This window comes from Leuciscus leuciscus, assembly GCF_965113295.1.
Source record: "Leuciscus leuciscus genome assembly, chromosome: 4".
NCBI lineage: Eukaryota > Metazoa > Chordata > Actinopteri > Cypriniformes > Leuciscidae > Leuciscus > Leuciscus leuciscus.
In genome coordinates, this window is record NC_138728.1 from 9,074,775 (window position 1) to 9,098,806 (window position 24,032).

General features: G+C 38.4%; 2 protein-coding genes across 2 annotated transcripts; one reads left to right on the forward strand and one right to left on the reverse strand.

Annotated features, from left to right (window-relative positions):
* Positions 1–1,928: 1,928 nt before the first annotated feature.
* Positions 1,929–7,619, forward strand: LOC309496288 (uncharacterized protein; the record flags this gene model as incomplete). The annotated part of the gene is made up of 4 exons (XM_082166284.1): positions 1,929–2,635; positions 5,672–5,769; positions 6,756–6,850; positions 7,471–7,619. The coding sequence occupies 2 exons, from the start codon at positions 1,929–1,931 to the stop codon at positions 5,760–5,762; spliced, it is 798 nt and encodes a 265-aa protein (XP_082022410.1). The 3' UTR covers positions 5,763–5,769; positions 6,756–6,850; positions 7,471–7,619.
* On the reverse strand, positions 6,999–23,818 carry ppfibp1a (PPFIA binding protein 1a). The gene is made up of 25 exons (XM_082166247.1): positions 23,659–23,818; positions 18,117–18,198; positions 16,899–17,104; positions 15,449–15,538; positions 15,161–15,274; positions 14,905–15,015; positions 14,220–14,312; positions 13,656–13,773; positions 12,696–12,757; positions 12,382–12,466; positions 11,615–11,691; positions 11,242–11,318; positions 10,903–10,954; positions 10,221–10,377; positions 9,965–10,094; positions 9,739–9,870; positions 9,495–9,645; positions 9,263–9,371; positions 9,011–9,099; positions 8,600–8,719; positions 8,380–8,505; positions 8,102–8,290; positions 7,829–7,987; positions 7,620–7,685; positions 6,999–7,532 (listed from the first exon to the last, which is right to left on the reverse strand). The coding sequence occupies exons 2-25, from the start codon at positions 18,178–18,180 to the stop codon at positions 7,455–7,457; spliced, it is 2,655 nt and encodes an 884-aa protein (XP_082022373.1). The 5' UTR covers positions 18,181–18,198; positions 23,659–23,818; the 3' UTR covers positions 6,999–7,454.
* Between the last annotated feature and the right edge of the window lie 214 nt (positions 23,819–24,032).

A 24,032-nucleotide genomic window follows, 5' to 3' on the forward strand; every position in this document is an offset into this window, starting at 1 on the left:
AGTATTTTGGGGTTACAATCTTTGATATATGCTTAATTATCCAAAGCACATTGAAGTACATGCACCTGAAAATCATTTTCTGTTAAGTAAAATGCTAAGAACTTGCATGCTTAGGAGATTGCCTGTGTGAAAAGTTTGTTCAGGTTGCACTCTTGACAAAAGTTGTACACTTTTACAATAAATAAATCTCAAAAATCATTGCCTTTTGGAATATGAACCAGAAGCCTTGGAAGAAGGTAAGAGTATGCTTTAAGTGTGAAGATTGTCTGTTATACATGATTTGCGGTGTAACTAATGTATTTTTACCTTTCCTTTTATGACAATGTCTGCCTCTTTACTCACACGTTGCTCTCTTTTCTGAAGTCAACAGAGTGCAAATTTTAAAAAGAGGATAACACGGTGTAGGCAACACCGATTTTTGTCGTTGTTCTCTGTATTGACAGCACTCCAAATTGACAAAAAAATTAGCTCAATGTTAAAATTGACCGGAGTTCTCCTTTAAGGAAAAAAAATATATATACAATTTATACTTTGGGCATGTGACTGAGTTGAACACATCAGACATTGTATATGTCGTCTTACCCCATCATTTGCGAGCTGATCTGGATAATTTACTGAAACTATGCTGTTAGCTGGTCGAGACCTTGACAAAAATCATAATTTTTGTCTTCACATACATGAATTTAAATCTCAGTCCTCTCACCTGACTGACCACCTTGGGTTTATCGTTTCATTTAATGATGGTGATAAGCTAATTGACCACAAGAGGGAGCTGACGACCACCTATTTGTTAATTGCATAGGTTAATTGCCATAAAAATTGTTAAAACATAAAATTGTTCCGCCCTCCTGTGGTGCTTTATGTGAATTACACCGCTGCAAATCTTTTCTTCTGTCCTCTTTGTCCTTCTGTTAAAAACTTTCATAAACATGAAAGACCAGACTTCCTTGTTATTTCTTCCTTCCAGAAATAATTTTCTGCACCACAGAGCTTGTATCTAGTGTAGGTGTATGAAGTAACTTAGGCTCAGGCTTTGTAAAAGATCTGTATCTGTGGGATTTAATCATGTTTCTGTTGCTGCTTCATGATCCAAAGTCTCAGATGTGATCTCGCCACTATAATCCGACAGCAAAGTGCAGTTCTTCATCCGCTCCACTAGGCGGCAGAAGCAGGTTTCTCCTTCAGTCTGACACTTCTGCTGCTTGACAACATGACGCTTGATGACAAACACAACAACACATGCAGATCCTGCAGATGAGAAGATGACAGCTCTTAATGTCACTTTAACAGCACATATTCCAGCTCAACTGCAAATAAAACCGACTCACAGACGGATAAAATGAGGGAACCGAGTATGACAGAAGACTCACCTGTAAGTAGCTTTTAGCATGAAGTCAATTTCTTTTGTCAAATGACTTGCACGAACTACATAGCAAATCAATCGCTAGTTGTAGCGTTACCTTTTTAGTCTCTGAATGAAACGTTCTCTGATAGTCACACTATAAAGTGTAATGAGAAGGACTCAGGTTTATTGCAGTGTTTTCTGGATGTATGTGAGAGTCAGCAGGAGTTGTGTGAAGCTCTGATGTTCTCCTGTTGCTTCATGCTTTTCTACTTCCTGTTATGACTGAGATATGGGAGTAAAACACAACCTTTAAAATGGTATTTTAATTCAAAATGTCATAATACTACAGGCATGAAACAAAGTAATTGAATAAATACTATCATCAGAACTAAAACGAGACGATTGATACAGCATTACTGATTTATAACATTTCATTTTAGACCATTTATAAATGCAGATTTAAAAAAAAATGTATGTATATATATATATATATATATATATATATATATATATATATATATATATATATATACAGTGTTTAATGATGTCTTTGTTTATGCCGTGACTCTACAGAATCAGTGATATGTTGTGGAGCGTAAACGCAAATGCTAACGCAAACGCTAGTGCTACGGACACTGCAGACCACTGCCAAATCAGGCGATCGCAATCCATCATGCACACTTCTCTGAGGGAGGCCGAAAGTGCGAAAACCACCACATTCAAAACTAGCTTACCAGCAAACGCTAATCCTGACGCCCGCACTATGGACACCACAGACCACTGCCAAACCAAATCAAGCCCTGCACCAATTTTGACGAGTGCTGAAGTCACGTATAGTGATTTTAACAGCTATGGCGGCAAGAGCATAACATTGAACCCCTCAATGTCCTTTAGGACTGAGCATGTCTCAAGTTCGTTACCCAAAACAGAGGCTTCGGAGATCCATCTCAACAACTTTGGCGGCAGATCAAGAATCATGTGTACACCTGAGCCAATCCACAGAGCCCGATCCAGAACCTTCTTCACGGTGAAAGAGGACAACTCGAGTTCGAACAGGATTGCAAAGGAAGACTTACCAAAGAGGAAAGCGTCGCTCTTGGAAGCACCCGTGAGCAAATCCAACGCTCATCCGCCCACTGAGGCTCCAAGACCCCGGTGTCACCCGAGTCCGCTGAGTCCCACCGGGTCACGGTCTCCGGAGATACGCCCCAAATCCTTGCCAAAGCCATCCTTCCGTGCTCAAGGAATAATGGTCCAGTTTTCTGGGAGAGGAGCCACAGATGAGGCCAGGTATAATGGAATGCACTTAGCAAACTAGGACCTCTGAGGGACTCATCTTAACGCTCACATGATGCTGTGGCTCTGTGGTGTAGACAAGCATTTGAGAAGTTATAATTCAACCAGTGCTGGGTTGTAAGGAATTCTTACTGGAATTTTATAAGATTACTTACAATATTTAGTCTGCTACTGAACTACTTTTATTGAACTAACTCGTCAAACAGGTTGATTTGAACAAGATAAACTTATACCATATTGATGGAAAAACTCACAGAGAAAGGAAATGTGTCCCATTACATTATGTTAGGGTTTCCCAAACCAGGGTTCGTGAAGGAATTTCAGGGAGTATCTAAGTTCATGAAAATTGTATAGTTTTTTGCAATGGGGATTGAATAATTTCGATTGCAACTGTATACACACACACAAACAATATTGGCATTACCTTGTTTGCAAGATGTCTTGTGTTCAGAAGGTCCAGATTTATGACCATCTGTTGGACAGCAGCAAGTCTTTTTGATTGAGTTTAGAGGAAAAAGTCACAGCTAACACTTGTTTGGACTGAGCTTGTTTTGTCTGCTTAGAGGAGTTTTGAATCAAAGAAGTTCAAGAATCCAATAAGTTCTGATATCTTTAACAAACACAAACTCAGCATTCACATTCATCTCAGAGGTAATCGCTCAAGTTCTACATGTTGCTTTGGAAGCGCATGGCCTGGTTTCTGCCATCTTTGCTTCATGGTCACATGGTTCCAGAACATTGTTTTGAGCCAATCACCTGAGTCCTAATTGTCATGTGACTAATCACTCCATATTTGAACTCCTAAAACACTGTTAAGATTCCTATACATCTACTATAATGTCATGATGACATATACTTTTTATTATAGACTAATTTTATTTCGAAAGATAAGTGTGCCAGGAGAACTGTTGGAACTGAGTCGTCTTCGGTGGTTCAGTGGCAGTGGTGCCGTTGCTAAAGTAGAAGGTTACTGGTTCTATTCCAACTTCTTGTTTTATACAATTTCAGACTCAGTTTCGAAAGATAAATGAACCAGGAGAACTGCCAAAACCGTGTTGTCTTCAGTGGCTCAATGGTAGCGGTACTGTTGCTAAAGCAAAAGGTTACCGGTTACCATCACAAGTTTTAGTTGTTATAGCAGTGATTAGTTTGTAGATTACATATAATGTATGTCAACTGTCATTTTGATACAGGCTTTAATCAAGTATATTTATTTAATCAAATAACCAATAAATGCATGAAGAGTGATCAATCCCTCCGTCCAGGACAGCCACGGTTTAACGTGTTTAAAAAAAGTCACATTTGTCTTTCTATAGATCAGTTAGGCTGACTTAACCCCCTAACATCCAAGTGGTGAATATATTCCCCTGCTCACTGTCGCCCTCCTCCATATCCACAATAAGCCAGAGCTTCAGATAGAGACATTAACCGCTCAGTATCAGATTCTCCTCAAGGAGGAGCTGGTGAATCCATCTGATCTCCTGCTGTGATAATCTGTTAAAAGATTTAACAGGAGGAGACACCTTTAAAAAAACATTAGCATTATGTTATGATAATATGTGTCATTTTATGTCATTTAACAGTCATTTTGATGCACATTCATTTACATAAACAAAAACAAATTCACATCTACTTTGCCCAACCAAAAGAGTTTAGGAAGATCTTTAGTCCTGTGATTACCTTTGAGTAACGCTATGTGCTTTTGAGTTCAACACAACAGTTTTACCCTATCAGTTGAGAGCTGATCTGGTTCATCTGCTGAAACTCATAGACCCGTGTTTCTCTGCTGGTCAAAGCCCTGACAATCCGATAAATTTGTTGAAAAATACATTAAATTAAATCTCACTCTAACCTTCGACTGGCTGCCTTGTTCGTCGACTCGTTTCATTAATGTTGATACACTTGTTGACCACAAGAGGGAGCCTTTGGTAATTTGCCTTATACACATTTAACACAATAAATTAGGACTTTTGCTTGAGTATGAATATGTTAAAGTATTTACGAATTGTTTTAATATAGCCATTGACCAAATTCGAAACAACTTTGAAACTGCTGGCATAATAATTCTAAGACGATTTGTGTGGCAGAAACTGAAGCGCAGTTTCCCCCCGCTCCACTAGGCGGCGTAAGCGGCTTCACGTTCAGTATGACACCTTCGAATGTTTGACGACATGTCGTTGTTTTGTTGCAACAACACGTGGAGTATTAGACCGTTTTAAATACATATCCTGAGGATGACAGCTCTGTGATAGTGTTTTAATGCTACTAAACAGCGCATATTCCAGCCCATCAACAAAATAAAACCGACACACGCTGCGATAAAGCTGCAGGAATCGAGTGACACGCGACTCACCTGTAAGTAACTAACGTAACACACAGTGCACTGCATGTCTCTTGCATTATGCTTATTAAGTCCTTATTCTTTGCACTTGCACTTGTACTTGTTATTTAGTTTTAGTTAATTAATTAAGCATAGGTCATTCTGCCTTGTGAGATGGTATTTCAGGCCTCTGTGCATTTATTCATGCTATGACAAATTCAATGTGTTGTTGTTGTTGTTGTTAATGCGTTTCCACGCGAACACTAAAAGCCAGATTTCCAGATAATCCCGATGGTGTCTTTTGCCTAAAATCGTGTTTTAAAAGGCTGCTCGCTTAATGACAGTTAGTAATGAATGAAGGCAGTCGCATCTTCTATGAAGTTTATCACAGAGTTTGTTTACATGCTGCTCTCTTGCTGAACTCACTGACAGCTTTAGAAGTAATTAATTGTTGCTTTAACTTTATAAGTGTTCAAATAATCACCCGCTTATGTTCATGTTTTAAAATAGATCTTTGATGTTCCTGCTGTTTGTTGCTGTGTGCAAAATATTTAGATATGTCAATTAGGCAGTGATAACATACATGTCATCTTATATTTATCAACTATAATTTAGACTAAGATTAAAATTCTGTTTTCTTAAAAATTCTTAAAATTCAAAACTTAGATATACTATATGAAGTAATAACTGTGTTTATGTTTCCTCTACAGAATAATGGATGTGTTTGGAGCGTCCAGTCATCAGAAGCAGAGCTCTGGGACGTGTGGACAGACATTCACTGTAATGCTGGACTTCTGCTGATGGACAGGTAAGATTTCTAACGTGTGAATGTTGTTGTTTGGCGCTAAACATGTAGGTTACCATCATTTTGTTTTTGGAGGGTCACCCCTTTACAAAGCAAATGATGGGAACCTAAATAGGTGGGGAAGGGATGGGAGGCCAAAATTTTTAGTCAGCTAAACATTTTTTTTTTCATTGTATTAAGCATAACCCCTGCTGGACATTGTGACGGGGTTCGGGGGGGGGACCCGAAACATCCCCGCCCCTTCATACATACACCATTCACTCGTATTGCGGAGATCTGGCTGGGCTCGAACCAGCAACCTCTGAAACCATGAGGCAGCGCTCTTACCTGTGAGCCACAGATCTCTTGCTGAGACATGTGCTGGAACTTATATTTGACTTTTCACCTGGATGAGGCCTGTGATTTAAAAGCCGAACTGGGGTTTGAACCCTTGCCTCTATCACAGCCTCATCACCAGAGCGTGTTTAACCACTGCACCACTGTGGCTTTCACACTCAAGGTTGGCGTTTCGGATGCTTTCTTGGTTATAATGACAACAATTTTATGTAAACAATAGTGGGGTTTTAACTCAGGTCTCTGTGATTGCAACGCTTTATCCACTGAGTCTGTGTTGGAGGATGTTTTGGATGGTTTTTTAATGATAGCTTTGATAAACTTAAGCAGTTGTAGGATATGACCCAAAACTTTCATTTATAAAAGGCAAATAATTCTACTCTAACCCACAGCGTTAGTGGGGTATTTGAAGGATCACTTAGATTTATGGCTATCAGCCTAACAATGTACAGGTTAAAGAATATTAATCTAATAATTTAATCTACATGGACATGGACATGGAATAACTTTCTATTCTGCATATAATTAATTGAAAAACATTCTTGACCCACTGAGCCAGAGATGTTATTGGCAATGTTATTTTAATGCATGTATTGGTAAAGGAGGCTACAGCATCTGGTCCCTATATTCTCTGTGTGACCTTTTTTTTTCTTCAGTTCTGCATTGCCGTGGACCTCCCTCCAGTGGGAAAGCGGTTTGAAGAATGGATTGATGGATGTCTCTCTTACATCCTGACTTAACACTTAGACAGGTATAGTAGTTTCATATTTTTTTAAGATTCTCACAGATCGTTTTTGGCACATAAGCAGTGTAAATGGCAGAGATCCATAGATAATATTCTTCCATTTGAGTGAATTTAATACAAACTAACTTGCATCATCTAAAAAACAGAGATTGGATTTGGAAAAAAAATAATTTTAATTGAATTTCTTTGACACTCACACACAAACACACACATGCATAAAACAGTACATAGTACATGGTATTCACTGATATGGTTATAGCATAACAATATCAAGAGTTTGCAGGCAAAATAAACAACATTTCCCTCCCAATAAAATGATGTAACCACATAGAAAAATGGTGAAAACATGCAGCAAATGGTCACATAATAATAGCCTAGAGTATAAAAGACAAATTGTTTTTTTAAGAACTAACAGCTGATTTTCTATGTAGTCTTTGGTCTTAGCTTGGTGAAACACTTATAAATACTGTTTGAGTTACGGTATATTTATGGTGTAACTCTTGAGTTTCACTGTGAATGGAGCTTATTGCTTTCATTGTAAAATCAGTGTCTTGCTGGAGGGTTTCAGCTTGTCGGGAAATTTCACAGCTACAGACTTGAGTGATGATTGTTAGTCTTCCTCATAGGTGCTTGTTTCAGGTGAACGGGAGGATGCTTCCCTGAAGGATTCATCCTCTTTTAGCATACTCTGGAGAACACAGGAACTGAGGTAAGGGCAACAGAGAACACAGCAGTAATCATACAGTAAGCTGGAGTATTAATGTGATTGTCTTACAGTCAGGCTGTTGATTCCCTCCGAGAAGGCACCAATCTGACGCACTGTGCCCTCAGAGTCCTCCATCTGCACAGAGATACACAACATCATTTAAACAACAGCAACAACATACAGCTATGACCAGAATAGTTATTAATAATAAAGGCTGCCAATTTAAACAGATTTGCAGTCTATCTGCATTGCATCCTGGTCAATGGAATTGCCTATACCTGCTCCAGCTGATCCAAGCTGCCCTCGTATATGCAGAGGCCTTTATGAAAACTGCTGCTCTGAGGCATCTGCACATCCATGGGGCAAACATACTCTTCTGTCTCCTCCTGTCGCTTCCTCCTCAATGTCCCGAAACCTCCAAATGACAGACGTCTTGGCTAAAAGAGGATGGGAAAGAACAGGTAAAACTTCACAAGGTATCAAACAGGTATTTAGTGTTGTATTCCATATATAAGGGAAGTTCAGAGGCAACCTCGCTTACGGTTACTTGCCTTAACTTTGGCTGTGGCCGTGAGGACAGCGTAATCTGGGTTTTCGAGATACTCCTGTTTCAGGTTTTGTGCCTCTGAGCCGATCAGGAGATGGAAGTGAGTCGCAAGGTGACGTCTCAACAGTGTTTTGTTTGGTGGGATGTTAAGAAGCAGAGCCATTGTCTCAACATTGAAACGAGGCTCTAAAACCTGAGAAAAGCAAGTAAAAATAAATAAATAATATTATAAAGGAACTTGGAATAGAAATTTCCTGCTTGTTTCTTCCCCACTGTATGTACCATTAGGCCTCCGTGGACTCCGCTTCCTCTCAGGTTGGGTGCGTACTCTGCCAGATCCACTGAACGAAGCCACTCCATCACTCTGTGATTGGTCCATTGACAGATTTCCGCTGGTGTGGCATTATTCTAATCAAAAGGAAATAAAATGGAGCAAAAGTCAGTCATATTGTAAGCGAATGGAGCTAAGTGTGCATGGTAGCATGATGTCAGGGTGTGCTACCTCTGTCGGTCTGCGCCGGAGACAGTCGGGGTCATAGCAGTTGATGCGTAGCACCTGGATGGCCCTCTTAATACTGAGATGGTGAAGCACACTGCCTACTTTCAGACCCAGCAGGTCATCCTAACCCGAGAAATGTTGAGAACCTTAGAATTGCTGGTTCCACAAAAATGTTCAGCAGTAAAAACTGTTTACAACATTAGTAATAAAATCAGCATATTAAAATAATTTCTGATCATGTGACACTGAAGACTAGCATAATGTCTGCTAAAAATTCAGCTTTGCCATCACAGGAATAAAATTTAAATATATAGAACTAAACGAGATTTCTTACAAAAACATTAAAAATATTTTTTTTTTTTAATGATTCCAAACATACACACACACATATATATATATATATCTGACACCTACCACAGTCATATAGTGAAGCATGCGCCCGTCCACTCTGCCCTCGTCAAACTGAGATTTATACTGAGGCAGGCCGATGTCATCCAGCCATCCTTTTACAATATTAATTTTAGTACTCGCAATGTAATAAAATGTTATTGGTGCATCCCTACTACTAGGTCTATCAGTCCTAAATAGCATTTGTAATTAACTGCATTCAAAGACATAAGGCTTAATCTTTTTAGTTACAGCAAATGACTGATTGTTGTAACTTACGTGTAACCCAGTTGTAGTCCAGTTTACCCATGGCATCTTCCTCTGAGCCCAGCGAATGAAGAGCCAGTTGCAGTTTCTTCCTGTGTAGAGGATTTCTGATGGCCAGTTCCTGAAGCACAGAGATATCATACAGCACACAGAATAAACTGTGTTACATAAGTTACATAAAGAAATAATTGACAAGAAAAGTCAAGTATGTGCAAATTAAAAAATGTAGGGCTGTTTAGGAGACCTTTTCCAAATCATGCTGAGACGCCTTGAGTAAGGTCTGTCCAGAGCTGATCCATTGCTGAGCATGATTTATATACAAGCCCAGTCCCTGTTCCTGCAGCCACTCGCACACCTGCTCTTTACTCCAGCGTGAAAATGGGCTGACCAGCTCGCTGAGAGAGACGTCAACAATACATGTTATCCGGCCTCGTGAACAAAAGAAAAAACTCCAACGATAACTTCCTTAACAAACACACTGTATGTACTTGTTATTGCTTCGCTGCAGATCACGTGACCACCCCAGCCTGGGTCCCGCTGTAGCTCGGACTCCACCTCTCCTAAACTCTGACTCTGGAGAGTCGTCCAGGTCAGAGGATGTGGACTGGCTTCTCTTCATCCTGATGCAGGGATTAAGCATGTGCATAAGAGTTAATATCCTCATAACCAGTGCAGCTTATTGTTAGCATATTAACAAAGACATTAGAAAAATACCTTCCAAGAAACTTCATGATCCCCTTTGATTTCTTCTTCCCTTCAGGAGAGAGTGTCTCTAATGCTTTCGGCTTACGAGTTTGTGCTCCTGCCAAATCCAAGTGCTCTGTCCCCTTGCGCTCTCCTTCAACTGCCAATAATTCATTAATAGGGTTAATATTACAAAAACAGTGCCAAGAAAGGTGCATAAGTTTACTGTAATGTGAAAATGTTTTTCTATATTATTTCAATTATTCAAGGAAAACTTTATACTCACCCAGATTGGGGGTGCTGGTTGTCTTGTTTCCTCTGCTCTTGAAAAAGCCACGTCCAAAAGAGGAACGCGTTTTTTTAGAGCCAAAACTCTCACTCCCCCCTGAGCTGGGCTGAGTCGGGGAGACAGATGGAGAGCCTCCATTTTTACTGGCTTCATCCTAAAATAGTACAAGCAAAAGTTTAAAAGGTCTTGGTTAAGATGTTGTACATTTTGACAATTGATTTTATAAACCTCCTAAGTGATTATTGTACATAAAAACAAATTAGATGCTTCGTAATCAGCATCATTCATAAAATGTGTCCAATGCAGTCAAGTGGCTTATTTATTGTAAATATCTGTTTTTTGTCAGACTCATGTTGAACTAATTTCACAATAACCTACAGTAGTCAACATTTGAAGAGGATAAAACAAGTTCATCAAAGTTGTCCTAAGACAAGAACAGGTATTGTTAAAAATTCATGTATCGTTTTGATCCACTTCAAATGTTGACTACTGTAGTTAAGTACACTTGGTTAGATGATGTAGGGGGAGCCATTGTGCTCACCATGAGGACAATGATGCTTTTGTGTGCAAAAAAGAGTTTTAAACAACAGGGGGCGCCAGAAAGCTGAATATGCAGTCTACAACATTTTTACAGAACCTCGCAACATTTTATAATTTCTAAAATAGATTAAGTTAGTACCTCATTATTGCTTGTCAAATGAGAACTTTCAGGCTGCTGTACTGCAGAGACACTGAAAAAGAAAAATGGAAAAAATAAATCTGTCACAAACAATTCAGGTAATAAAAATACATAAAATAAGAATAGAGTACAAAAAGGTATCCATTACTCTTTGAATAAAGGCACTAAATCTCCCAGAAGATCATACTGTAATAGGATGAATTTTTTAATTGGCAAATTTTAAATTCTTATATTTACCTTAGATGTATTTTCTTTATTATTTATGTTTCAATCAACATAGTAATACCTTTTTGTATAAACACACTTTGAATAAAAGATGTGTACAGTAAGTAAACACACCTGTCTGTGGGTCCGAGTGTGGTCACTCCGATGAGCTGGACTTCAGGGAGCAGCTCTGAACATGGAATGAGCTGAGGCTGTGAGAGAGACAACAACACTGATGCACAAGAGAACAGCAGCGAGGACGATTTTCCCTGAGGACTCAAATTTCAATGAACAAGAGGAGCAGGCAGGGTTGAAATGGCCTGGAATCACAGGATGCTGCTCCCAAACAAAAACAACAGAGACGTTCCCCGTCAAAGGGTTATGGTTAAATTGTTATTCTCTGTCAGACCATCACAATAAAAGTACTGCAAGAAGGGGGTTTAAGAGGAAGTCTGAGGAACATCCTGTGATCATAACTGTGTGTGTGTGTGTGTAAGACCCTTCATACTTCATCAGTTTCCTCTGTGCCTCCTGTGGAGACTGTCTCGGTGTCGCACTCTCTTGTGTCCTCTTCCCTGGGTTTGTCTGGGAAAACAGCAAAGTCATGAGACAGGGTAAGTCAGCCAAGCTATTAGACTGGGATGTCGACAAAAGCTTTCTGAGAAATATTCTGAATAGCTAAATAATCTTTTGCCTAAACGTCATAGACACACCAAGAAAAGTAGATGCGAGTGATACAAACTGAGCAATTTCACATCACTCTAGACCAGTGGTTCTCAACCAGGGGGCCTCAAGATTACTTAAAATTAATTGAACAAAACCAGGATTAAAATAAACTACAATGAGCAAAAAGATATTTCTCTCTTTTTTTGTGTTTTTATAATGAATATACATCTTTATGGTTATTTCAAGCTCCAAAATATTTTACTGGATGGAAATTATGAGGGGGGTATGTTTAAATATTGCTGTGGACAATGGAGCGTTCCTTGAAGTCAACAAGGTTGAGATCCACTGGTATGGATGACCTCGAAGACTGCATATATTTTCTTTGTTACTCAGCCGTTGTCATGAAACAAACTGCTTGTTGACACTGTACAATAACACTTTAAAGGTAAAAAAGAAAATATAAAAGAGCTGATTTACCTTTTTTAAAATATTACTAACAACAAGTAACTTGTAAATGGTAACAGGAGATTCACCTACTGAAAACCAGTGGTTTCACATTATAGCAGAAGGAAATCATGTATAATCAAAAGAAAGCTATGGAAACCTCACCTTTCGATCCCTGCAGTGACATCACCATATCCTGAACTCTATTGTAACGGATCAGAGACTGGTGCATCTCTTTTATCTTAAGATCCTAAAAAGATTCAGATTAAAACAACATGAAACTTAATATCAACTATGACTAAATTCTATATATTAAATGATAGTGTATATAACATCTTCTACATACATGCATCTACACAAATATCGTTTAATTAGAAAGAGCGTGGACATGGTTTAATTAGAAATGAAGTAATCTGTGTGCTGGCAGGTGGTTGATGTGATCGTCACAGAAAAATAGCAGGACATCATTTTGTTTCTACCTTCTCTTCATTCGCTGCCTTCAAAGACTCAACAGCACGCCTCATTCTCTGCACCTCCATTTCTGAACACACACAAAAACAACATCTTATGTCATTCAACATGCTAAACATTTCAGAACACGACTGAAGCCTTTGACAACCTTGTTATGCCTCTGGAAGCACTAAAATAAATACCCCCGAGACTGCACTGTTGTTCTACCCAGCCTGCTGGAAGTAAAGATGATTTGCAGTGTTGAATAAATATTGTGAGACAATACAAGCACACCCAGCAAAGCACAGTTAATAGAGCAGGAGAGTCTGCAGCCAAAATCAGGTCACCATCAATCAAAAAGCATGTCTAGACATGCGTTATACAAACCTTCATACTTCATACATTCCAACACAATGTTTTTTTCTTTCTTACAACATGCAGGGGTTGTTTCTCCTTCATTACGCTGAAATGTTTTTGTTTCTGTGCCATTTAAAGTGTATAGCCTCAGCTGCAAATGGATTTATTAGCTGTAAAATGTGTCTGTGCAAGGCTCAATTTATATAGCGTATACAGTGGGCTCCAAAAGTCTGAGACCACGCTTTTAATTTACTTTATCTGCTTTGGCCATGTGACTTTTTTTGTACATCCACTATATTTGTGTCCATCAGCAGGTCAAAATAATGATTAAGAATACAAAATCATGAACAGAGACAGTAAAAAATATGTCGATCATTGGATTTGATTCATACCGATCACAATTTAGCACAGAATCTATAAATATTTTATATATGTATATATTTAAAAATATAAATGCATCTCTGTATACAGAAGAAAGTGCATTATTGGACTCTCCACTGTATATGGAGATTAAATATTTATTATTTATTATTCATCTTCCCATTCAGGGTTAAATTTGATTTTGAATCCACTCTAGTTACACTGCAAATGAACGTTAACATGTTGTTGATAGCAGTATGGTCATATTGTACCTTTTTCTCTGCTTTGTGACCGTTCTGTGTTTGGGCTTTCTGGGAAGGCCTGGTCCTGAAGTCTTCTAAGTGCCTGCTCTTTCTCTTCCAACTGCATTTGTAGTGATTTCAGCTCCACCTGATCAATAAAACCCAAATTAACATCTCCCAGCACATCCAATTTAAGAACTAAAAATAAGCTCACTCTGTGCCAAACCCAAATTGACTTAGTTCTCGATTTAAAATGCAGCACAGAAAATGCATTAACTAGAAAACAATGGGTAACTGTAATGTAGTGTGAACAAATGCCATTTAAAGGGTCTAAGAAAAAAAAAGACACTGAGTGAAAAAAAAAAAAAAAAAGAGCAAGAGACATGATTATATATGAATTTGTACAGCTTTGAGCATAACGATAACGTTCATTAGCTTGGCACATTCCAGTGGCAACTCTGTTAAGTCAGGGTGAACTACACAAGGATTTCTCTTTTGTGGTTAAGTGATTCATGAACAAGTGCTAGCTGTTACACTTCAGTGCTGTTAATCTTATGTTGTGTAAATTATCACCTGACCATGAGGCACTCTTACTTTGGTAGAGTTGAGGCTTCTCTCATGTTCTTGTCTCTCGTTCTCCATTAAAGTCAACTTAAAATGCATGTCTTTCACATCCTGATAAAGACCCTGAAGAGACAGAAGTCAAAGAGTCAAGAAGAGTTTTGTACACAAATGGAAAAGCTAAAAGACATGCAATGCTAAATGCTTTGAGTTTTGTTTGAATGATAGGCAAAATACGAAAAAACAAACGGAGAACTTGATAAAGTATACTTAAAATGAAATCTATATTTTCATCTAACGTGGAGGAAACCTATCCCATTCTTTTGGTCCACAGTGGATTTCTGGTTTCTGAAACTGAATCTCTCCCTGGGCTCATGCAAGTAAAAGAAAGCTGAATGAGACCAGTGTAGTCTGGACTCAAACGGGCAAAAAAGTTTTATAACAGGAAATGGCTCTGGCACTTAAGAGTTTCACTCTCACCCTGAAGCTGGAGGCTTAAGCAGCAATGATAGCCACTATGGAAACCACAGGGTGGTCAAACCATAATAGCCAGGTTTAATTTCATTAAATGTTCACGTTGTCAGTACAGTTCATTCTGTTTTGAATTGAGTGCACTTTTAAGGTTCTGATTAATTACTGGAGACTGTAATTTATTAGGCCAGTGGGACTCTGTCCCTGAAATTTCACAGTGGCGAAGGTACAAATGTGTGCTCATTACCTCACTTTCTCTGCAATCCCCTTCTGCAGCGGCTAGCTTTAGTTTCAGACTCGATACCTCGGTCAGCAGTTCCAATTTTTCCGTCTCTAAAGCACTCCTACTAAGCAGCTCCTACACAATACAAGTTAGATATTAGTTTTCTGGGAAATGGATTTCTTCAATACTGATCATCACCCCTACAAGAAATTGCTTAAATGCTGTGCACTTTTGTTATTGGACATAGGTTGTTATTGCATAAGATTATAAAACCACACACCTGCTGTAATAACTCTTCTGTAGCACTCAGTTTCATGCGGTGTTCCTCAAGGCTCGAGTCTAGGTCCCTTATTTTTTCTCCTTGAACTTCCACCTGGTCAGTCAGAACACTTACCTGAGGGATAAGAGTGTATATTTATTGAGTTTTGTGTAATGATGTGTGACATTTAGAAACCAAAATGGCTGTATTCAGACTGACAGCCAGGAAAGTAGCAGTGCACAACTTCAAATCCAACAAGAAAATCCCACACAACCCATAAAGTCTCTGGACTTGGTTTTGACGACACACCTGGAGCACTAGACATTCTTTGTCGCTTTCCAAGCGAGAGAGTCGCTCCTGGTAGACCAAATCCCCTGCTGCAGATCCATGGCCATTGGTCTGGAAACATAAATGCTTAGAGTGTTAGAAATAGATTTATTCTACATAAAACATGTAGAAACGCACTCCCAAATAAGGTCTGGTGTGCATCCTTGAATTAGCAGGCTCTGTTTAGAGTCTAAACAGTCAACAAAACACAGTTAAATGAACTGAAATGACCATATACAGGAAAATGCCAGTGGGACCTGGAAGAGAAATCACATGCTGCCATCTGTGAGTCATGTGGGGTTCATACGGATGATACTCTGCTATATGAGATGCATGTGAAAGGTTTTCAGGAGTGGAAATTTTGTAAAGCAAGCACGCTTCAGGTTGAAAATGGAAAAAGGGGCTGGGGAGCTACAATGTGCTTAATCCCAATGAATCATGGCTGGAATAAAGGACGGAAAACGCAAAGGGAGAAAAAACGTCAGACATACAGACGAATACATTTTATATTTACAAAAAAAGAGTCATTGGTATTGTTCTTTTCAGAGCAAGTTTTTGCATCAAACAGGTAGAGTTTACAAAACTACTGGCAAAAATTGCAATGCTTATTCTTGAATAATAAAAATACTTATATATATATATATATTAGTGCTGGGCAAAGATTAATCGCGATTAATCGCATCCAAAATAAAAGTTTGTGTTTGCATAATATATGTGTGTGTACTGTGTATAATTATTTTGTATATATAAATACACACATATGCATGTATTTATTTAAGTAATTTATTTAAATATTTGCATGTATATACTGTATATGTATTTATACATAATTTATATTATATATAAATATAAATAATTTATATATAAATAAATAATCTTAAATATATACATGCATATGTGTGTATTTATATATACAAAATAATTATACACCGTACACACACATATATTATGCAAACACAAACTTTTATTTTGGATGCGATTAATCGCGATTAATCTTTGCCCATCACTAATATATATATAAAACTCTATTAAAGCTTTTTATTTTAGGTAATCTCATTTGGATGAAAATAAAAGACTCATAAGTAACAGATCATTGAAGCCTTCAGGCTGACAAATCAGCACTGACTTTGTACCACACAGGTTATCTCTGGGTCAGGTTATATAAATGAGTCCAAATTTACTCAAACTAGTTATGAAAAGAGGAGTGAGGGAGAATATTAAAAATATAATATGTGTAGTCTTCAATATCCAGGTCGGGTCACGGTTTGAGAGAGATTTGAAGAGGATTTTGATACAGTACATGATTTTTGTTTCCACTTAAACCGAAATTAAATTGTATATTAAAACATACATGTCAACATAACTGTTAAGGTCTATATTTGTAGTAGCTCCTAACAGTTGTATCTTTTAAAAAAATCTAATGGAAACCCACCAGTCGTCCTTGCAGCCACTCCATCAGACCCTCAGCTGTGGTTTCGGAAACCTGACTGCGCAGACTCTGCTTTTCCTCTGGATCCATAAGGTCCAAAGCAGCCCTCAGGTCCTCCAGGAGATGCAGCACCCGAAGGCTGCCCAGGAATGGCGAAGTTGGTGACTGACAATCAAACAGGCCGTTGGTGTAGTTCATGGCCTTAGAACCTGAGACAAGTGCAGGAATGAGGATCAGTAAAGGGATTTAGAGATGAGTGAAATCTGTTGGGCAGTTGACGATAAAAATGTATCTTTACCCAGCAATGAATGACCCTCATCTTATTTTATTATGGGAAATTTGAATAATCAAACAAACAAAAAATTCTACCATTTTTAAATTCTAAAGTAACATCACTGGTCCTAACCGAACGTCATGATGTCGAATGTCAAACCTGGAGTATTAGAATAATACTAGATGAAGATTATCAGTGATTAATGACTGAAATTTGCTGGTTCATCACACAGAGCTTTTGTCAGAATGTGATTTTTGTGTGTCCTTTTTGGAATGTATTCAATCAATAAAGTGGAAAAACAAATGTAAAACCTGGGGGAAAACCAGCATATATGTTTGAAACAAAAAAGAATAGGGTGAGTAAATAACTGAAATTATTTTATTTTAAATGCAATTTTTGGGAGAATTCACCTTTAAATCTATATGTTTTGCTGTCGCCACTCTTAGCACTTTCCCCCAGAAAATAAAAATAATACTACACAGTTTGGATGACTGTGACCGCACAACTCGGATGGCTTATTGCAAGATGATGAAAACAGAGGGACGTCCGCTGCCATAATTATAGAGTGAATGGGAAAGCGTAACCTTCAAGGTTGCTCCAAGCAAAGACATTCATTTTCTCTGAAGTTCCCAGAGATGGACAGTATTGTGGTCGCATACTGAATAAGCATTAGATTTCATCAGTGCTGAAATAGTGGAAAAAGCTTGTAATGTAGCAATAATCTCACTCTTACAAATCTGCAGAAACACTCACAGTGCATATGCATTCCCTTCGTGGGTTTATGTGCATTGTTCTTAAAATTCCTTCAAATAATTTGTTTCTCTGTCTATTGTAGTATAAACATGATCACAGTTGATTTCTGTGTAAAGCTGCAAATAGTACACATAAGAAAGAAGAGAAAGAATAATTTTTGTGCATAGTATTTTTTTCCATTTATTTAGTTGTACCTGCAATGATGCCATCCATCTGCTCCAGAGCAGCTGCCAACATTTCACTGGCATCACACATCATGATCACCTTCTTTGAAACCTACAAAATGAGACATTCAAAGGAAAGCAAGGACACGACTCTTCAAATGGCATTAGTGGTGCAGAAATTTGATCTACAGTATATATATATATAATTGATCAAAAGTTGATCCATAATCAGTACAGTATATACTACATCTTATAACAATTTTAGTAAAAGATAAGGGAACAAATCCATCTATCTGATGTTCTCTCTCCTCCCTGGCACTAATATGATGAGTTTCTGTCTTACTACGCAGAATGGGGGGACCAAGTGTGTGGGATAATGGCACAATTCTCCCAGGACTTTGTGCACTGTGTGTTGGAATGCTTGGAATTCCAGACCATCAAAGTCCCACAGCCTTCATGACCAACATGCTCGTGCCATTGGCTCACAGGCCAAAAGAAGCTTCACTACTCCGCCCAAGAGGTTGGATCCCTGAATGAATCATGGAATCACCATTCCAAAAGGAATTTATATTAGCAAGGCAAATTAAAATGAATAGATGGATATGCCTCACTTATGATGAATCTAAAAGTTTGTAGCAACAAATGTCCAAACATGCATGTGCAGCTGCTCACACGTGCTAACAAGTACTAAACCATACTATGATTATTAAAGTATGCAGGACAGTGTTGTTATTGTTGTCAAAAACTATTCAGTCATTTTTATTAAATTGAAATACAGCTAAAAAAAAAAAAAAAAAACTTAAAAAACCTTAAATTAAAAAACTACGTTTAAAATGTTGCCTTGGCAAATAAACTGAAATAACCTGAAATATAACTAAAATTACTCAAATAAATCTGAATAGAAATACGAATAAATCACTTTAATATTGGCATAAGAATAGGTGAACTTCAGGCTTATATGACAAGGGATGTGAAAACAGAACACAGGGATCTTCAGATACATTTTATTTTTCCATTTTATTAGTTGCATTGCATTGTTATGATCTTCTGGAAGGAAATAGAGATGCAACTTTATGGCCAAAGACGTCCTTCTAAATATGTATGGATGTTACAATGGTGATTCAAAGGTTGATGAACAACTTTTCAGTTTTACCAAGCAAACAGCTTAAGCTTAGCATTCTAAAACAATATAAGAGAAAAAAAAGAGAGAGAAAACTTGTTAACCACTAGGGCTGGACCCGAATATTCGTTAGGTGGGTTGGTATTCGATTTGAAAATTTGGCATTTGAATATTGTTTGTTTTTTTACACCTGGCATCCCCCTCGAAACGGTTCTTATTTGCGCTTGAACATGTTCAACACTATAAAATCTGACGAAATACAATACTCTTTTTTACAATTATCTTATATAGCCTAGCCATTTTTAATAGGGTGGACAGTTGAAGGAACCCAAACTCGTTATACTTAATAAATACATTTGCTTCTTCTTGGCCTACTAAAGTGTTCCTGCAACGGGAGTGTTCTCGGGCTAGAGCGCAGAACAGCGGAGTTTGTATGGACAGAAGTGCATGCCTGAGTCAGTAATTTGTTAGTGAGAAAAATATTAGACTACCTTATTAAAAGTATTGCTTAAGTTAACAGACCTGTGTGTGTGTGTGTGTGTGTGTGTGTGTGTGTGTGTGTGTGTGTGTGTGTGTGTGTGTGTGTGTGTGTGTGTGTGTGTGTGTGTGTGTGTGTGTGTGTGTGTGTGTGTTACGTGCGAGTGTATTTACTTTGTGTTGTTCATGGGGAAGATGTTTAATATCACTAGTGCAGTGTATTTTCTCGGAGCATATAACCCCTGCCCGTGTGATGTTCGCCGCTTCCCGCTCGTGTTGTTCTGTAGTTTATTAAAAGTTTATTAATTCTGAACGTGTCGCGTCTCGCGTGTATTCTATATTGCACCAAATGCGACACTGCACTCCCTTGTGAAGTCGATTGGATGAACGGTTCTCGAAATAATCAAAAATGCAAACGGACAGACAGACACATAGAGAATACTGCCTTTATTAGACAGAAGAATATGTTCAACCCCCCTCTCTCCAAAGCTTTGAATATTCGATGTCCATTACTACCGAAGCTTCGAAGCTCAAAAAATGGTATTCGGACCAGCCTTATTAACCACTATTAAACTATACTGACCCATCCCTATATAGGACAAGATGCTGTGCACTACTGTTCACAAAGACAAGCCAACACAGAATAGGGTAAAAGACTCCAAATTACCCTTTTAATTTTGTTACTGACTGGGCAAGAGAGCTGAAAATCTCAACAACTAAACACAGAAGTCATTGTTTGTCTGTTTACCACCAACCCCCAGAGAAAGAGAACAGATACAAGCTACATTCTCATTCTAACACGAATCTATTCAGTTATGCACTTATCTGATCAACGAGGACTGCAGAAAGGGCAAGACCGGCCCACGTCACTCACAGTTTTTATTTAGCAAGAGAAGTTGGCCAGGGCGTTGTTTATGGACATCAGATTTGATTAAATCAATGAGTCCTTTGTGTACAATGCTTGTTCAAAATACACGATATGGCGAGTAGCTTTTTTCTAACCAAAGTTGTTTTAGAGCCCACATGACAAAGTCAAGCTTCTGACCACAAAGCAACAACTAGCCTAAATCCTCACCAGAAACTTCACTGATTAATATGAAAAAGTGCTAGGGTAAGTTATGATCTACTGGATTTGAACTGACATCCAGACCCATTACCACCTGTAGAAACACTGGCCAAAGTAAAGGTCCGCCCCAACTTGAAATCCACGGCTTTTCAAGTTACTTTTGGCTAACGGAAAACATTCTTCACATCCCTGGAGGGAAAAGGAGCTGTATTTAGTCAGCTGCCTGCATCACTTCCTATGGGGAAGCCCTGGACTTCTGGCAGCTTCTCCAAATAGTGCAAGGAGAAACTCAAAAAAACTGATTATTTGCTTTAGAAGTGTAAAAAAATGTATCAGGGATGTAATTTGGCTAGTTTAAGAATACACAATAATATTTTTTTCAATTCAATACTACATGAAACCCAGATGCTTTGTACAGTATTTTTTACATAAAAAAGTGTTAGGTATCCTCTTTACCTTCTCTGCATTCACATTCTGACCCAAGTATGACCACACATATTGTGTTTCCATCTCTGATGAGAACCAGCTCCATTCTGTTCATCTCATGGATATTTTGATTTTCCATTTTCTAAAGCTTGGACGGAAAATCATATGGATAAAAGCGAGCCCCTCATGATAGTGTGGAGAGATCTTTGGCTCCGAGCAACCTTTTGAACAATACTTTCCAGTAGTGAAAGCAGCAGATTTTAATCACGCACAAATGGAGTGAGGAATTACATTTCCATGCGGAAAGAAGGGGGAAAAAAACGTTGGATTGACTTAATTGGCCGTAGCACTAAATGTTTTGTTTCAGCTTCTTAACAGATCGGGTTCACCACTCTATATACGAGTGCCATGCACCAGTCGCTCCATGACCCAGATGACCAGCTCCATCAAGACCCTGACCCTCCCCCTTCTCCCAGATGCCTGAAAAACTCCTCCAGATGTGCACTCCCTCTCACATACCTTCACAATCAGCGCTTCCTCTAAACATAGATACCGTACAGTCCGCCCTCAGGCCAAATTACTGTCAGATTAATTCACATGTTTTGCTAGTAAATCAGCAGACCGCATATTCCCTTAAAGGGTTGTTAACCAAAGCACTGTAGGAGGGACACTAATGATTGGCTCAGTGCCCAGACAGGCCTATGCGTACAAAGGTAGAAGTCGTTTTTATTTATTTACATACTCTGACGTTGGCCAGATGTGGAGATAGGGGATGGAGTGGGGGTAGTCTGAAAGAAAAACAACCCACTGCTCGTGCCGTTATCCAGGCTGAGCCTAGTCCTAAATACAACCAACCCCTCAGATGGGTCGTGCTACTGAGCTATACAAACACACTGATGTGACATGTATTTGGCCTTCAGCATTCAAAAAAGCTCCTAGTGTTGAGATCCCATTCGCTACTAATCATCGACTGGATGTGGGAGTTTAGATTTCCACATAGAAAATCCTATGCTTTGAGTTCCTGAATGCAAGTAAAATCTTATCCCATCTCTTATCACTTGGTTTGATAAAGTGCTTTAAAGGTAAGGAATGTTAGCAGCATCCCTCTTAAAGAGAAGTGAGCTGTCGGCTGATGAAGAGCAGAGACACCTCACTCCCCATACATCAACCATTTAGGTCAAATCCAACCCACAGTCCTGTCAGTAAAGCCTTTATTCAACGATACAGAAATGCATTCTTACTCAATATGGGAACATTTAGCATTATCAGTAGTATTTTTAAAAATAGAATCGATTATGGAGGTAAAAAACTCATTCACACAAATTTATAAAACGTTGAAAATCTGAGTTGTTTGAATCTATTATAGGTTTAATAAAAATGTATACTACCCTTAACTTCACACACGCACTCCGCGCTTCTGTGACTTGGAGAAGTGATCATATGTGTGATCATGATGGCCAACAGTGCTTTCTTTCAATCACTCACAACAAAGATTTTGAACATTACATATGGCTTCGATTCTGACCTTTTGTATCTGGTCTGTCGTTTGTTCAAATGAATACAAGGAAACATGTGGAGGACAAGATAGGAAACATCTGACCCACACTTCAAGCCTGCATGGGAGCAATTTGGGGTCTTTTATTTGAAGAATAAAAAAAAAGTCCCTGATGTCATAGCTGACCTTTTTTCACTGTGAAAGGCCACAGTTCCACCCTGGAAGTCACAGTAAACACAGGATATACACAGACTCCAGGTTTAGTTTTACAGTACTACCCAGAGTAAGACAGCGCTTTACTTTACTGTGTCTACAACCAAGAGTCACACCCACAAGCAAATTCTGCTCTACAAATGAATGTCTACATTCACAAGTTTTTTTAAAAAGAGGTCCTCTCTTTCACTCTCGGAAAAAATGTTTTGTTAAAAAATAAAATCATACCTTTATGGGTACAACAGCTTGTCAGTGGGGCAGTAGCCATAAAAGAACATCACTGTACCTTATTTACCCCTGAGAAGCCCATAGTAGTACCTTAAGGTAAATATTGCTACTCTAAAAGGTACTAATATGCAACTTTTAGGGGTAAAAAGGTACAAAGACGTTATTTAAGGGTACTGCCCCAGTGACAAGCTGTTGTAGGCTTCCCATAAAGATAAAACAATTTTTTTTTTATTCTGAGAGTGATAGCATTAACTCACAAAAAAGTGGAAGATCTTTAGTGATCACTAAGGTCTTCAAATGTGAATAGGTAAAAACAGACATTAAAATTTTGAGTTTTGTACGAATGCTTTTATAAAATAAGTGCATTTAAAATGTTTGCAACCCATAATTAGGTAAGATAAAAAGAAGACAAAGAGTGAGTAAACAAATGAAAGCCTTAAACATCATTCTAATTTATCTTAAAACGAGCAAATGACTCTCAGGTGCGATACTGATGAAGTGCGTTATTATTATTTAATCGCTTTTTCAAATATCATAAATGACTTACCTTCAAATGTAACGAGGGTCCGACTCCTAAAGTTATTTGAAATTATAAACTTCCTTCAACAGATGTATGTGTCCGAAATCAACAGATATTCCCCAGCGTCCCTCATATTAATGTGTTCATCTGAGTTGAACCCGCGTCTCCTCTCAAAAAGCAGAAGTGGAACTTTCGGACTTGACTTTAGAGTTGTGCGCTCGAGTGCGCATGCGCAAGGACAACCAATCACAACCATAAACGACCCAACCGTTGTTAATTACCTCCAGAGCTATGTGGCTCTGATTACCTCCAGAGAATGTTCATGTCGATGAACGGTTTTTTATTTATTTTTATTTTTAGATAAATTAAATTATTGCTGCTGAAGCAGTAAGCAGTCGTCT